Source organism: Phoxinus phoxinus (assembly GCF_949152265.1).
Source record: "Phoxinus phoxinus genome assembly, chromosome: 1".
In the NCBI taxonomy this organism is placed as follows: domain Eukaryota; kingdom Metazoa; phylum Chordata; class Actinopteri; order Cypriniformes; family Leuciscidae; genus Phoxinus; species Phoxinus phoxinus.
In genome coordinates this window covers 36,946,277-36,963,887 of record NC_136876.1, presented here as the reverse complement: position 1 = coordinate 36,963,887, position 17,611 = coordinate 36,946,277, and the positions used below count along the sequence as shown (strand labels likewise).

General features: G+C 38.7%; 1 protein-coding gene across 1 annotated transcript in view; it reads right to left on the bottom strand.

The window, feature by feature from the left end:
* The window catches only part of baiap3 (BAI1 associated protein 3), a gene marked incomplete at its 5' end in the record, with an annotated part of 38,664 nt that extends 21,698 nt beyond the window's left edge, over nucleotides 1-16,966 (bottom strand). Inside the window, 5 exons of the mRNA XM_079623454.1 lie at nucleotides 368-427; nucleotides 2,780-2,887; nucleotides 3,001-3,078; nucleotides 6,490-6,577; nucleotides 16,818-16,966. Of these exons, the coding sequence (XP_079479580.1) occupies nucleotides 368-427; nucleotides 2,780-2,887; nucleotides 3,001-3,078; nucleotides 6,490-6,577; nucleotides 16,818-16,966 (483 nt within the window). The remainder of the gene's footprint in view (nucleotides 1-367; nucleotides 428-2,779; nucleotides 2,888-3,000; nucleotides 3,079-6,489; nucleotides 6,578-16,817) is intronic.
* Between the last annotated feature and the right edge of the window lie 645 nt (nucleotides 16,967-17,611).

Here is a 17,611-nt window from a genome sequence, read left to right as displayed (position 1 = left end):
GGAGACTGCTGTTCAAATGAAGGCTTGGATCATTGTGAAATGGCACAAAATTGTTCTGTCCTTTTCAAATACCTTCTAAGAGGTTATTGTGACATCATTCACAGAGATTTTTCAAAGGTTAGTCATGTAGAAACGTAAAAATAGTTTATTTTATTGATTTTACATCTGTTTAAGAGAGGCTCTCTCTCTATGCATATCAGTATTTTCCACTCGTTGAAGATTTCTTTTGTCTTTACTCATACAAAAGGAAAAAGCATATGCCTATAAAGAAATAATAGGTTGAAACTTGATGTAAAGCTGGCAGCAGAATATGCTGTGATTGTCAGAACAAGAGAGTCATGTACATAGTATCTGACAAAATCCTCACCTTTGATTCTCTGACTCTCTGGAGGATGATGTCATGCTCCTCTTGACCCATATCAAAGACCTGAGCGAGAGAGTGATCAGGGGAACGTGATTAAGAAATGCAATGACAGATATCTTCACAAGTCTTACAAGTAAGTCTTCCACAAAAATATCAATCAGCACAACTGTTTTGAAAAATTGTAATAATAAGAAATGTCTCTTAAAGGAGAACTCCGGTCAATTTTAACATTGAGCTCATTTTTTTTGTAAATTTAGAGTGCTGTCAATACAGAGAACAACGACTAAAAATCGGTGTTGCCTACACCGTGTTATCCTCTTTTTAAAATGTGCACCCTGTTGACTTCAATGGGGCAAGTTTTAAACCTGCTTTTAGCCTCTTAACATCCTTGATGTGTCATTACAAGTGCCCAGCCATGTGAGTTATTCTTTAAGAGTGAACACGAGTGAATCTGACTGCAGTAGATGTGAAAGATATGAATAAAAATGATGTTATTTCAGCCAGCGCACATACCTGTATTTACATCCTGTTCTCAGTCGAAGTCCAAAGTAGTCGATTGTCTCACGCGCATAGGTTTAGTTACCTATGATGACGCGCGTGAACTTGACAATCGACACATCAAGGATGTTAAGAGGCTAAAAGCAGGTTTAAAACTTGCCCCATTGAAGTCAACAGGGTGCACATTTTAAAAAGAGGATAACACAGTGTAGGCAACACCGATTTTTGTCGTTGTTCTCTGTATTGACAGCACTCCAAATTTACAAAAAAATTAGCTCAATGTTAAAATTGACCGGAGTTCTCCTTTAAGCAGCAACACAGATCATATTAGCATGATTTCTGAAGGATCATGTGACACTGAAGACTTTAGTAATGATGCTGAAAATTCAGCTTTGCCATCACAGGAATTTTAAAATATATTAAAATAGAAAACATTTATTTTAAACTGTTATAATATTTCACTGTATTTACTGTATTTCTGATCAAATAAATGCAGCCCCGTTGAGCAAGATCTTATCGACCTCCAAACCCCTGAAGTTGGAAGTGTATGTAAATATAATAGATGTTGTACTGTGTATGACAAAAAAGTATAAGATAATATAATAAATAATAATGATAATATTAAAAATCAATAATAGTTTATTTATTATTTTAAAATGTAGACATTTAAAAAATGATCTAGAAATGGTTTAAAAAAATTCAACAACTCTGAGACAAGAACGAACTTTTAGACAAGTTTGTTTGTTCACGGCTTGCCAATTAGAAATGTGTAGACTCACTTAAAAAATTAGTTCACTTCAAAATGACAATTCTGTCATCATTTACTCACCTTCAAGTTGTTTCAAACCTGTATGAATTTCTTTCCTCTGCTGAATACAAAATAAGATATTTTTAAAGAATGTCAGTAGCCAAACAGTTGACGGGACTCAATTGGCTTTTATAGTATTTTTTTCTTATATGGAAGCCAATGGGGTACATCAACTGTCTGGGTACTGACATTCTTCAAAATATCTTCCTTTGTGTTCAGCAGAAGAAAGACATTCATACAGGTTTGAAACAACTTGAAGGTGAGTAAATGATGACAGAATTTTCATTTTGAAGTGAACTATTCCTTGAAGAGTGATATTTGGAGAAAACGTTTTTCCTTGTAGACATAAGAGTTGTGTTGTTCACAGTTGTTCACACTGTAATTTGGAGTCCAAATGAAGTATAAAACTATTGCTTATGAGTCTTAAACACAACTTGATCCAGAAGCTCTGATTAGAGTTTCTATCTCAATTTTCAACTTTCGGAAACATTGCATGGAAAACTCTTTTTGGCATCTAAACTTCTACATAAAAATGTAATTCAAATGAGTGCTGATGTTTTTTCTTGGGAAACAGGGTTTTGCCTTTTATAAAAGTGATGGTAATCAAACCATTTTTTTTTTTTTTGGAAGAAAAAACATTATAGATCAGACACTTCAAACGGAGGACCTGCTGCACCTCGGTGTTAGAGGTCTCAGAATGTAATCAGGCTCCTCTGGAGTGACAGGGGTTTCATAGGTGTAATATAAGCTTCGAACATCAATCCCCATTGGGCACGGGCTTTGATGTTTAATCATGCCTGAGACAAGAGCATCTGCTCCAACTCATAAAACCAAGTCAAAGTAAACAAACCCCCCCACCACCACCCACATACAACCCTCCGCTCCCCCTCAATCCCTTTCAAGGAACGCAAGCATTTTGAAAACAAAAGATAAAACAAATATTTCTGTCTATTTCATTTCCATTTAGAAATCAATCAGAGCACGATATTTATTTAGATCTTAGTGGTTTTGGAGCACCATAAGGCACAATACATATTGTGATATTTGTGTTGTTATTGGAAGGATGTGGAAGTGTTTAAATCTTAATTAAGCAAATAACAGAGTCGCACCTTCTGCAGGTAATTAAAAATGTCCCCTTCGCTGGTGACATATTCTGGCGACGGCACCCCGACTCGATTGACCACGGTGTAGATCGCCTCCTCATACAACAAATCCAGCTAAAACAGAATGATTGATTTTACGATTGGAGAAAAAACAGCAATGTGCCACAAGAAGGAATCATGCAATCTGAATCATTCTTGCGTTTTAAAGGGATGACCAGGAGACTCACCTCATCCCTGGTGGCTCTTTCTGGAACAAAAGCCAGGTCTTTGCACTCTGGGGGTGGAGGAGCGCAGCTGCTCTCCTCCTGTAAATGCATGAGGACGGAGAACCAATAGAAACAAAGATGACAGGTGAGGTGATCAATGAAGAGTGAGGAGATCATTAATTGTGCGTAACAATGAGCTCAAAGCAATTCCGTAACCATGTAGATTTGAGGGCTGCGAGCAATGAGCTGGCAAAAGGAGAGTTTATGAGCTCTTCAGAATTATCGTCTGTGAGAAATGGATCATTTGATCCAAAATATGAGCTTTTATCTGTTACGTTAATAGATGAAGGGGATCTCGACAATAGCACAGCAATAAACTCACACTTTTGTCAATGAACTTTTTTAGTTGGTGAATGCATAACACAATCAGTTCTCCAAGGGGAGTGATTTGACTCAAATGTTTTAATCAATGACTTGACAATCAGCTATCAGGAGAATCAGGGAGAACCTGAACAAAAAATATATAGAACATAAAACAGGTTTTATTCACAACACAGGCTTATGAAGTGATTTATGAAGCGCTCAGATCAAAAAATTCGACCATGGTTTACTACTATTGTTATTGTAATACCTTGTGGTAGCTACCAGAAAAACCATCGTCCATGAATTAAAGTCCTCATTCAGTATAAAATGGCTATTAACTAATAACATCATGTTTCATAATTCATAATTAATTAAAGATCAATCCTGTAGCACTGTAGTGTTGGCCCAGATCCGGGTCACATCTGGTACATGTGGATTATATAAGTACCAGATGTGGGCCGGATCTGGGCCGACACTATGTTGCAGTCTGGGATTGTGAATTTGAACTTAGTTCCTGCTATTTTAATCAAAATGGAAAACATGATGCAGAATTGCAATTTAAATTTAAGGCTGAATAAAATGAAATTCCACAAAATTTGTAAACTGCAACAGGGTGTAATTTCTAATTAAGTCTTGATTCTTTGAAACTTTAAAGGATAAAAATGTTTTAGGCCTGGCAGACAAAGAGTCAACAGTAGATTGCACATCATTTACATGTAACAAATATGTGGACCAGGATGGAAGAACATTTAACTTCCCAGAATGGCAAGACCTGTTGAATTTCACTGAGTTGATAGAGTGACCAGTTTTCACAGGTATTTTTCTTAATAATTTTTCCCAAAAGGACTTTTTTTTAAGAAGTCTTCCTTAAAAACTTAAATGCCATGATCCAAATCAACAAGTTATGAGGTGAATCAAAATTAGAAACTCTGATTCTAAAAAAGAAAAAAGGTACAAGACTGTGTCCATATACCGGCTTTTTACGTTTAGCCACACGTAATATTTGATCTGACTACACTGATGCTGTTGTATGAGAACTGAACTGAGGGGGACGATGACATCAGTCTTTGCAGAACTGCTTTATAGTGCTATATGATCTTTACGACAGAACTGAATCAACACTGAACTGACTTCAGCTGAACAACAGCCGAAATGCATTATTTTCCTGTTATCACTGTAAATCTGTATTCTATAAAGCGCTATACAAATAATAATGATGCAATTAAATAAATAAATGATGTAGAAATATAAAACTATTGATTTAGATGTGTTGATTATGCATATAGAAACAACATTGCATAGAGTATTCGGGTTAAATTGTTTCTATTGCAAATCTCTGACTGGTGGATATTTATTTGCACAATCATAGGTAATTAAATTTTACACCAGGAATTCTGCTGTTAAACATGATTATTGAAAAAGATCATTTGAAATAATGTGGACAGCAAATACCATCGATTAACAGCAATGTAGCTCACAGTAGGTCTGTCTTTAATGTTTTATATGTTTTCACTAAAAATCAATTCCCTTATGGAGAAAATGAATTGGCTTTTTACTTGCGGAACCCGGCTGTTGCACTCTATTGTAATTTGTCCACTTCCCGTGATTCCGATGCAACTTCCTATGGATGTGGCCAATTCAATTAAAATTGTAGCATCTGCCACTTGATCATAAAATGCCAGGAAAACAGACAAACGGTTTGCTAGTATTAACTCTAGGAGTGACTGTTGTCAGAGTTCATGAATTCACTGTAAGGAAAACACAGGGCAATATGTGCGCGTGGGAAGATACAGGGATTCACTGCTCGCCCAAAAAGAACAGTGCTGTACATTTCAGCTTTGTTAAAGACCACAGAGAGGTCCAGACACATTTGCCAGAGTGACAAGATAAAATTCGATCTTTATAGCATAAATGGGAAAGTTATTTTCATCCACAGCAAAATGCTGAATTCTGACATCAGACCCTCATAGCAGACGTGCCATATGGTGGTGGGAGTATCATGATTTACAGCCTAAGAACTGGATAGCTTGCGGTCTTTATAATGAATCTTAATTGTACTCGGCATCTCCCCAGCAGAAACGCTAGTGAATTTGACTGTCGGCTTTCTATTTCATCTCAATAGGCATTGTATTTTATTCTGCACTGCATTTATTATTTATTGCCTGAGAATTAGGTTAGCTGACATTTATTACATGACATTTCCTCATATCATTTCCAATGTTGCTGTAAGGTTCTGGTGGAATTACATTTTATAGGTTTTCTTACAGCTGGACTAATGAGATGAATGGCACTAAACCTGACTTGATTTATACAGAAAAATATACTAGTGAATGTCATGACATCCATGCATGAGGTGACGGTTAACAGAGTGCAGGTCGTGCATCGCAATGCTAATGATACTAAACACACAAGTAGATCAATAACGTAAAGGAGCAGCCAGAGAAATTTTCTGTTTTCCAATGGTCAAGTCAAAGTCCTGACCTTTAGCCGAATGAAATGTTGTGGCATGACCTGAAGTAGGCAGCTCAAGCGAGACAAAAATCTCAATGACTGGGTTTGCCTAAGAATGATTTACAAAAAAAAAAAACATTTGTGATTCACTAATTCATGCATCCGAGGGCTACATGAGTATATAAATCTATATTTTTATCATTTTCCCCACAAAGATGGTGAATGCTGGATCACTGTGTTCAATGAAGATGTGAACAAGCATATTTTCATACATTAATTGCTTAATTGCGTGATTAGATTGATTAGATTGATGTCAGGACTACATCTTTCTGTAGGATGCTTCAATAGTGAGTAAACAGCCATTGAAAGTGGTAATGACATTATTATCACCGAGAACCACTTGGAGGCAAAGTCTCAGCCAGAATTGATTGCTGTCCTTTTCAACATATACTGCTAGAACAGTGGGGGAGTAACGCTCTTCAGTAAACATCTAATTGAAGCACATTAACTCTGATGCTGTCTGTATATGAGAGGAATAGTGAGGGTGAGTTTCTGTGATCGCTGAATCCCACAGCAATGTTCAGGAGAGAGAACTACTTTACTATGACCTGATTCTTCAGAACACACAGGGGAATGTGGTGACCGGGATACAACCAGGAGAAAGCAGGGATGCAATATTTTGAAGAATGTGGTTACCTCCGTTTGGCCGGCAGACAGCAGACTATCCTGTTTCTGGAGGATTTTATTCATGCGGTCAAAGAAATCTCCGTTTCCCCTGGCAACCCTGGAAATAGAGACGGATCAGTTCAGTTGCGAAACATTTCACCTTTGTTTACATTTAATTACCCAATGTGGCTTCAAAAAACAGTTTCCCTTCCAGCCGAGAACGGGACGTTTTTTTCCTGGTTCTGCTTCACTGTTTTCAGTATCACATGTGCTGAAATTTCACCTGGACCTCTGGAGTGCTGCTCATTCACACTAATAAGATAAGATGAGCAACACTGACATCTTTGACAGGCATCTAGCAAATGCTTGTTTTGGGTTGACATGCAATTACTTGAACATAGATAAATGGAGAAGTGGTAAAAAACGGTCAAATTGTCAAGTTTAGGCCGAAACTAAGAGCGATGCTGACATAAGACAGGATGAGGAGAAATTAGCATGAAGCTTTTACTTTCAGACAATGATCATGGTTTCAGGAGAAGTTAAACTTCTCTGTTCAATGCGGACATTAATGTGAACAATAATACTTGCTACTAGGGATATGCTGAATACCTTCTTCTAATTACCACAAATAATGACTAATAACAACAATGAATAATAATTCAACCACATAATAATAAAAATAAGCAGTAAAGTGGTAAAGTGGTGTGGTTTCAAGCGATTTCAAGATCTGGTGGTCACATTGTATCTCAATTTATAGGGTGTCCCAGAAATAAAAAAATGTCAAGAGCAACATTAAACTATGAAACTGTATCATACCTATTTTCTACTGTTTAAAAGTAGCCTATTTTTTAAACTAGCAAAATAACATGCTTCTATTTCTCACTTTATTTTAACATAATTTTGCTGTAATAAAACAATCAATAATTGTATGAAATCCACAGGGAATGCTGACGAACTTCCTGTTTAAGCTCCGCCCACATCCTGTCCTATCTGAATACAGAGAAAGATTATTTTATCATTGCAATAGATCAACGCACTCATAGCTAGTTACGTCAATGGCAAATTTGTGACCAATTTGTATGAATTTATATGATATTCCCATGTTTTCATTCAACATGTTTAGGGGTGGACCTTCATGCTTACTTTCTTTCTAAAAATGGTACGTTTTCGTGCGGCTCACATTATACGAATTCATGCGAAATTGCCGCGACTTGTTTCCTCATGAGATCAGGTTGCAAAAGACACTTGCAAAAATAACATATTTTCTGCACACCCCTATTGCTATACCTTTCGGTTTGTTCTCACCAGGCGACTTAACTTAGATCAATCAGCTTCTTCAGATACATTTCTCTGGTGAGCATTGCTTTGATGCTCCACATGTCAACTAGTACCAAACCAGCACTATAACCACCCCGGTGTATAATAGAAATGAATGCCGCTCTTTTCAGCGAGGCATGTAATCCGTTACTTTACACATCTAAAAGAAGGGGATCAGAAACCAGATGTGTCTCAGCCAAGCGAAACAAACAAACATGCTGGGAAACACTGACAGCGGATTTCAGAACTTGCTGTGGACCTTGTTGATCGAGTTTATCTACAGAACGGCTGCGCTCACTGGGGATTGAGGTGACAGGCCTCCCCATCCCTCTGACAAGCCTGAAAATCAACAGCTTGAAACGCGTCCCTGAGAAATGGCCTCCATGGAGATAAGAAGATGATGGACATTTTCCGCCCTCATTAGAGTCACTGCCGCATGCACGGCTTAAACATCGTCAATGCAACAAGTATACAATCGTGTCTTGCCGCTTCTGATCAAGACTCTTACACCCTGTCCAACTTCATTTATATTATCAGGAGGCAATCCGAGGAGGGGGGTGGGGAGTGTGTGACTCCCACAAAGCGGGGTGAACTCTTGGACCCCTGCCACTTGCTAATTTTCCAGCCCCGGTCGTCATGGTGATGATAGCCGTTCAATGCGGGATTGGTTGGCAGAGCGCAGTACCTGGGGAATATCGTCCATCTCTCCTGCTCTGCCCTGCCTGACTTCAGTAGAGTGTGGAGGAATGAGGGGGGGACGCATTAGTATGGCCATACAGCTGTCAGACAGAACAGACCCCCTCGGTGAGCTCCAGCCCTCCCGTCTCTCATCATTTATCCAGCCCAACAGCACTCCAGACCATTTCTTTATCAACAGCATCACAGCAGGTGAGCATTAGATACCTGCACCCCTAGATATCCAACAGAGCGCTCCTGGGATTCCCTCAGGAGATGAATTAGGGATGACACCTTGAGTCTGCATGCATCCATATAAATATGCACTAAATGAGGCCGCACATTAAATCATTGTCTGATAAATCTAGGACTGTCTAAAACGTTTTGCTCTTACAAAATTGCAAATGAGATTTAGAGATTAAAGTTTTAATCTCTCAGTTGTTCCTCAAAGACGGTTAAATCAAATAAAAAAGTGCAAAGGTGCTACATGAGAGCGATTTTAGTCATTTTGTTAACTTCCATCATTTTGTTAATTTCAAGAACACACCCTTTCTCCAAAACCCTATTTTCAAAAAACATGTCAGCAAACCACAAGGTGTCAAGGTTTGCATGGTTAGCATGGACCCAAATGGCCAGTCACGTTATAGTTTTTGTTAAGCATGCAAATGCTCGAAACCGCTAATGCAAGCTCATGTGAATTTCGCTGCGATCAAGTTTGCGTTCGAGTTTGGAGAACTCTGACCTGCAAATTCGTATCGCGTGAAAATGTGACCAACAGAAAAAATGATACATCACGACATGACCTTTAGCTGAATTAACAGAATAAACTTTAAAGCTGCAGGTTTGCAGCGTTTCATGAAAGTGCAAGAGTCAATTGTATATTTTTACATTTTGTATTTATTATTATTTGTTAGATACTGATTTTTATTTTATTTTTTTAAGTATGAGACCCTGCTGGTAGATGTTGTACTATGCCATAGTTCTAACACATCTTTTTCCACTGATGGACATTTAAAGTGATCCTTCTAGACTGACTAAATATTTTTTATTTGTACTAATTGTTAATATTTCACTATATAATAGTAATTACCAGTGCTCATTCTTTAGAAGGCTCTCAAAAATGATAAATAAGCTTTTCCCTGTTCTTGTGCTGACATCAGAACAACAATAAGTGTGTTTCGAATTCGCCTGGATGTAACCAATCTCTGAGATTTGTCGCTTGCTGTCGGAGAGCTGTTAAAAGCCGAGAAATGATTTTGGACGTTCCCATGGTGACACCTGTGAGCTGTTTGCATACTTATCACAGACGAAGTGATTATATTTGTCAAATACACAGAGATTTCAGATGTTTTCATAGAGCAACACTTTTCATTCAATACTTTATGTACTGCTTAATAAAGCGCCATATGTACAAGAATAAAGTTAAACATAAGCCTATACAATTTATATAACATAAAAAGTGGGCATATACTGTATACTTTTTATATACTGTAGTTTTATTTTGAAAAACATGACGCAATATAACTTTAAGGTTATATGAAAAGAGTTTTTACTGTTATAAGAACACATTTGTGAGCATCAGCTGAGAAGGTATCAGAATAAACAAGAAACACAAGCGATCGTTGTTATTGGTGAATCCGGCCAATCGTGAAACACCTGTGTAGTCATCAGATCTCTGCGCAGGAGAAGCTGCGCAGAATGAGCCAGCCGGCTGCTCTCGAATTACTCTTGCTGTACTTTCATGGCAAATGTCAGTCACGTGGCGCCAGTTTGTTTTTACAACAGCGATTTGATGATTGCACTAGGCTATGTCACATTTTCACAACCATGCGTTGTCAAAATTCATACAAACGTTTCTGGGCAACTGGTGAGTAACACCGTTTCAACGGCAATTTTTACCTGCATTTGGCACTTTGAACCCTGGCTAACATGCTACGTGTGTCCCACAGATGGTGCCGCGAGCTCATGCAGCACTGTCAAAAGCAATCCGTGCATGAATTAGAATTTCAATCATCATACAGTAACCCCCCCCCTTTTAAGTAGGGAAAATACGTAAATCCATATAAATACGGACACATCACATCCCTGTTTTTCAGAGGCTGCTTCTTTCACTATTTTTAGCTGTTTACAGAGCCTAGCGACAGGTAGCGATATTTATTTCAGTGAAATCTGAAAATAATATTGCTTAGAGCACATTTAAGTTGCCTGTTTCTCAGATTTCTCTCCTGGGAAAAGACCTTAGTCATCTCCAGAAGAAATCTCCAAAGTGTCAAAACTGTGCCAAGATATCAAAGTTTTCCATCAAAAGCCAGAGATTTTAATATAAACTCTTAAATACCCCCTGTGGTGAAAATAAAGTTTTTAATGTTGTTTATATGTCTATGTGGTGTTTTTAATATGCCTTAGTTAAGACAAACCATCTAAATGGTGTGAATAAGTGGAGGCGGGCTAATTTGCATATTCATGATTCCGTGTATATAAAGCAAGGAAAGGATTAAATTCAAACTATTTTAATGCATAAATATGTTTTTTCACAGGAACAATACGTTTAAATGTGTCATTTTTGTGATCAAAGATGAGTTTTAAGGGATACAATTATTTACAACCAGGTGACGTTAACAAACACTTCCCTGGCCTCAAGAGGCGCAATTGTGACTGATAGTAGAGGCTGCGGTCTTTAGAGTACTTGTTAGCGCGCTCTCCTCCCTTGACAGTTTGAATCTGGTGTTTGGACTGGTGCAAGTAGAACCAAAGAGGTTACATTGGTGCCGTGACCCGGATGGGGGGTGAGTGTAATGGTGGCCAGCTAGTAAGAGCTGCGCGGCTAAACCTCACTTCCCTGGTCTCAAGAGGCGCACTAACGACTGAGGCTACGGTCTTTAACACTAGAACTACCGGAATTCCAAAACTACTAGAACGACCATAGCGGTCATTTTGACCGCTCATACTTTGACATTCATATGGCCGTACTGAACGTCATTTTCGTCATGTCATATATAAATTTGAACCTTCTTTTTAAGGTTTCCAATGAAGCTTTTAATTCCTGTCATCATGTTATGACGCTATCGCCCTTAAAACAAGCACAAATGAAAGATTGCCCCGATAGGTGCTGCCTCTCTATGTGAGGAAAGTTTTGCGTAAATTTTTTTCCCCCACCACACTCACCACAAGAAAAGACATGCAAAAATGTTAGGAAACGTCAAAGCTTTATACCGTTAGCCTATACAGCCCTGTTTGTAAATAAGTTATGCTATGCAACGGGTACCAATAGGCGGGAAATGTAGCGGATTTATGTATCAATACATGCGTGCGGTCAAAATGGCCGCTATGGCCATTCTAGGTAGAAATAGTCAGAACTGTTTTGTGTTTTGTGATTTTAATAAAATAACAGTGTCAGAATAAAATATAAACACATAGGAAAAGTCAGACCTGAAAAAAAAGTCTGACTTTTTTTGTCCTGCAGACAAGTTGATTTTATTTTAACAAAGTTAAACTAAATTTAAAAACGGTCAAAATGACCGTCTTGGGAGTTCTAGTGTTAAGACCGGGACACACCAAGTCGACGGGCGGCCATCAGGCAACATAGGCCCATTTTTGAGCATCAGTCGGCTTGGTTAATTTGGCTCTAGTCGGATGCCATCTGGGCTTTTCTGGGCCGATTCAGAATGTTGAATCAGTATCGGGCCGTCGGTGAAAGAGATAACTCTAATTGGCTGTCCAGTTTAGTGAACAAATCAATGCACGAGAATAAAAGCAAAAGTGATGATAGCGAGCAAAGAAAGTCAAGACGGTACAGACAGAAGGCTGTTATAATTGAATGTCATCTTAACTGCGCTTTCGAATGCATGACTATTTTCATAATAACATGAGCCCAGCTTATTGGCGCAGCTTTTTGGCCAAGACGGATCTCGGATCTTTGACGTTGGCTTGGTGAGCCCCAGGCTTGTTAGCGCACTTGCCTCCCATGCCAGAAACTGCCCCTCAGAGCAGTGTGAGTAGAACTGGAGGTGTTACATTGGTTCCGTGACCTGGATGGGAGTGAGGTTTAGGGGGGTGAGTGTAATAAAGGGCCAGTTAGTAAGAGCTGTGCGATTAAACCTCACTCCCCTGGCCTCAAGTGGCGCACTAGCGACTGACGCTAGCAGCTGCGGTCTTTAGCATACTTGTTAGAACACAACCGCCTTGCCGGAAACCCCGGTTTGAATCCCACTCGGAGCGGGAGAGTAGAACCGGAGGGGTTACATTTACTCTTACTGTATGTCAACAACTACCTCATTTGTAACTATTTTTATTTATCCTAAGGAATTTTAAGAGAAACATCTGAGAACATCTCAGTGACCTCCGAGTTATAATATAAGGTCAATAACCAATAAACTTGCAGCTTAAAAGTTATGAACACTTTTGTGTCTGTGCCTGGTTTTACATCTCCAATCAAAGCTTTTAAACCTTCCTGTGTTGTTATTACTTGAAAAGTGATTGCATGGGAGGCATGGATTATTACAACTTCTGTGATTTATACGAATGCAAGTGACACATGCACACACACACACACACACACACACACACACACACACACACACACACACACACACACACACACACACACAAATAGGCACACAGCTTATTTGGCCGTCCACATTCATGTTGCTAGGAAACAGAGTTTTCCATGAAGCTTTTTATTATTTTAGAGATATTGTTTATTTTCATTATTCAGACTTCAATGTTTGTATCGGAGAGCAAAAAATGAAAAAAAAGTCATTATTTACTGACATATCACATATGAATGTAGAAGCTTCCCGTCGACTGACATGGGACAAAAAATACAGCTGGGCACTTATTAATCAGATGAATACCCAGCAAAATTAAATGTTAAGTATGCAATAATCATTCTCTGGTTAGGGAGACATTTAGAGACAAATCATTTTGCAGAGTTCATGCAGAAAATAAAAGTAATGCTCACCCACACAACAGGAAATAAAATTCTGGATGGAGCTCATTACCTCTGGTTCAATCCGGGCCCTTCAGGTCATACTTCATGTGATTACACTAATTTCTAATGCTGCCGCCAATCAGCCGTATTCCTCATATTTTCCACAGTGTACTGAGGGTGCATCATAATACAAGATCTTTTTCTTAACCAGGTCATTTAGATGTCTGTCACAACTATATGAAAGTTACACATTGAGGCTCCTGCTGTTGTGTTGCTCACAACCAAGTGATTACATCAAGTAAACAACGAACATTCTCATTCTTATGGATGATTAAGAATGAAAAATATTGAATCTATAATTGAACATTGTTGTTTAGTTTTTGTAGTTTTTCACTTGAGCAAACACGAAGGACATACTTTTAAAGAAGCACATGTAACAGAAAAATATGTAACACATATGCAATGATGTGATTCAATCAAAAGGTTGAGGTGGAGAAACCCCCCACCTCTTCCTCCTTTTAAAGTGATGACAAATTGCCCTCTCTGTGTTTTAGTGTGAGCTGCGGTCTGCGGTCGGCTTGACAATGCAAAATAAAATTTGCTGTAATGATCAACTCACATTAGTGTGCATGATTAGATACTACCAAGACAAAAAAGCTATTACAAACTGTCTGATGTAACCAAAATAACCGCATTTTATTCAACCTCATTTGTATTGTGTTAAGCAGCCATTTTGTTTTTCTGGTGTTGCTAATAAGATGTACAGCACTTAACCATAGTTTTTAATTATCTAAAAATTATCTAAATTATGGCAAACTATTTATTTATTTATTTTACCATTTTGATGGTGATGGCATACCATGTATTTTACACACAAAAGCATAATTGCATTAAATGATTTAATGATTTTTAAAAAATCTATAAATAATGATGGTAACACTTCAGTTTAGGGTCCAATTCTCACTATTAACTAGGATATTGGCTGATATTAGTACTTATAAAGCACATATGAATGCATTATTCTGTATGACCATATTATACATCCCTTAATCCTACTCAACACCTAAACCTAACAGCTACCTAACAACTATTAATAAGCAGTAAATAGGAGTTGATTGAGGCAGAAATCATATTTAATAGTTAGTTAATAGTGAGAATTGGACCCTGATCTAAAGTGGGACCATAATGACAAAAGGTAACAATACGACTCTGAAACCTTATAAAAGAGGTGTTAGTTTTTAAATAATTAGTAATGATATAGCAATATAAAAGATTTCTCAAGAACATGTGCCTCACAATTGGATCTCATTCCTCGTAATCGCTTTTCAAACGTTTCCACAGATCTGTAGATCTTAAACCGGCTGTAATCAGGGTCACCAGGGATGTGAAAAAGGAAGGGACGCTCTGCACAGCTTTGGATCATTTGCATAATATTAATGAGTGAGTATCTGGGTTACAGGTATTACTTCTCTTTGGCGCTAATGAAGGAGACAAACAGCTTCCTGAAAGCCTAATGATGGCAGCCATACAGCTTGAAGCAAATCACTACACACTACGCAGTCTCATAGGATGCTGACTGAATCTTGTCTAGTCCAGCCGCTAGTTAACAATGGATGGACTGTGTTTGTTGATTAATGCTAGTTACATCTGGCCAGCAATGACAGCTATCACCCTTGCATATGGTATAAATAACATTAGCAAAGAAGGGTACATCAAATGAAGTGCAAAACAATAATTTAGTTCAGTTCTGCACGTAACATAGGTCTTTTTTCCCCTCCTAGACAGAAGAGGTGCAGTCATTAAAAATAAAGCAGCTCATATTTTAGGAGCTGTGATAAACAGACATGTTTGGTTGCTATAGAAACCTCAATGTTCATATGCCCATCATTACGTTTGGCTTTGAAATCAGTCGAAAAGGAAATAAAAACAAGACAGACCGAGAGGGCGGATGACAAACAATCGACTTGGTTTACCTACAGCAGAGAACTTTGATCATATAGTAGTGAATGGTCATGTGACCCAAGACACAAGAAGTCATGTGCATGCTCAAAATGATGTCTTTACGGGTGTTTAGAGCAGTAAACATGACCAGATAGGGTAGAAAAAACATGTTCTGTTCTTGTAGCAATGGTGGAGAACATTTGAGTCGTATCACATTTATAGCCTCTGGTTTCTTTGCCTTTTCGTAAAGATCAAATTGACTTGCATTATCGTTCTTTTCTAACCACAGAGACCACCCCACTTTTAGCTGCCTGGAAATTGCCTTAAAAAACCCTCGCCTGAATGCAAAAGAAAAGGCCTTGTGATACCGCTTCGAGACAGAAAGGTAATTGTTGCATGATCCGCACAAAGGCCTTCTTGTACTGAATTGTTAACACCGATAAAATTGAAATGTGATAGAGCAAGGTGTCGAGATTGAGTCATTCTAAAAGCATGAATATACTATAAATGTTGTAGGCGTTCAAGAGCTAACTGAGTCACTGGCCTCTTCATGGACATCAGACATCACCATCTGTTAAGATCTGGGGGAAGTTAATAGATCAATACAAAACTTCAACATTCAGAACATTGAAGCGATAGCCTCCGTTTGTGTTGTATTAATCTCTGCTGTATCACTGTATAAAATAATGTTGTTAAAGCGACCATGAAATTGAACTTTATGGGTGCAATTTCTTTCCCATATTTTTTGGGTTAGGAGGACATATTGAAGTGCTCATCCTTTCAACTCGCCTATAGTTCACAAACTTGGTAAATCCACACTTGACAGGCTAATCATGGATGAAAACCACAAAGACATTTTCAAAATGAAAAAACTACAGCCGCTTCCTCAGTAACTAATTGGTGGTTGCGAAAGGAAATTAATCAACAAACCATGATCAGCTGCTGCTTCTAGTTAAAGGCAGATAGTACGGTAAATCATAAAATGTGCACACTGCTGTTCAAAAGTCTGGGGTAAGTGACTTGTGAGTAAGTTATATATATATGTAAGTTGTATATAATTTTTTTATGAAGCTGGAACTATTGTAAAAAGCACACACTCTAAAAAATGCTGGGTTGAACTTTGGGTCAAATATGGACAAACTCAGCTGTAGGGTTACATTTTTAAATCCCAAGCGTTTGGGTTTGTCCATATTTAACCCCAAATTGGGTTAAAATTACCCAGCATCATTTAGAGTGCAATACATACAAAAACAAATTGAATTGATTTCATGGTTATTTGGATTAGAACTATTCACTTCTTCAGAAAATATATATATTCATACTGGTGCTTTAAAGCAGTGTTTTTCAATCATTGGCTGTGTTCCACTTCACTTTCAGACATTCTAAAGTAAATTATAATAAAGAAGTGTGTTAAGCAGTGTCAGGTTTTAAAAGCCTTTTAGTTTTTAACAGGAGCTTTAATTTTTAAGAATGCGCTCTCATGTTACAGACTGACCTGTGTACGACGGTGCAAGAGCGGCGTGCGAGCGTCGGGGGACTCCCTCCAGCGCTGGTGCTGGCCGGTGGCTCCCTCCTGGTCCTCAGGGACTGGCTCCTCTGCACCTGCCTGAGCACACTGCTCTTCAGATCCAGCAGTGTCGACATGCTTGTTCACTGTCTGCAAAAAATATCACACACTGCATCAGCTACGCCGTAGGAGAGGAGGAAAGGTGACAGAATGAGGGGACGTTTGGGGCCATTATCAGAGAGCACTTCTCAGAAAGGCGGGAGCGGTCTAAACAATTAACCCAGCGTCCAGCTCTCAGGCCGACCATTGGCTGTGCTCGCAACAGGCACGATGAGTAATTACAGGCATCATCCCTCCTTCTCATAATCCAGTTATAAACACGCTTTGCATAGGGCACGCGCGGCTGCTGTCCAGTGTTAATTGACGTACGTGTCAGGCGCATTTGTCTTCAGCCACAGAAAGCGGTCATCTGTGTGAGAAGCGAAGCCTGCAATTACTCTCAATGTCAAGACGGCGGCAAATTTTTCACCCGTCAGCTCAGATGTGGTGCAGATGGAGATTGTGAGAGTTCGGCAGAGGCTCTTAATACGGTTATGACTGGAACCACAGGCTTAAACTCTAGGCCCTTAACCTGAGGAGTCTTGAGAGGTGAGGACAGTTACTTCTGGGTACAGACTCACTGGGTATATGATTCACTAGTAAGCCACATTCAGTCACATCTTTGGGAAAAGCAACAGCTCTATTCAGAGAAAGAACCGGGGGGGGGGGGGGGGGGCGGGGGT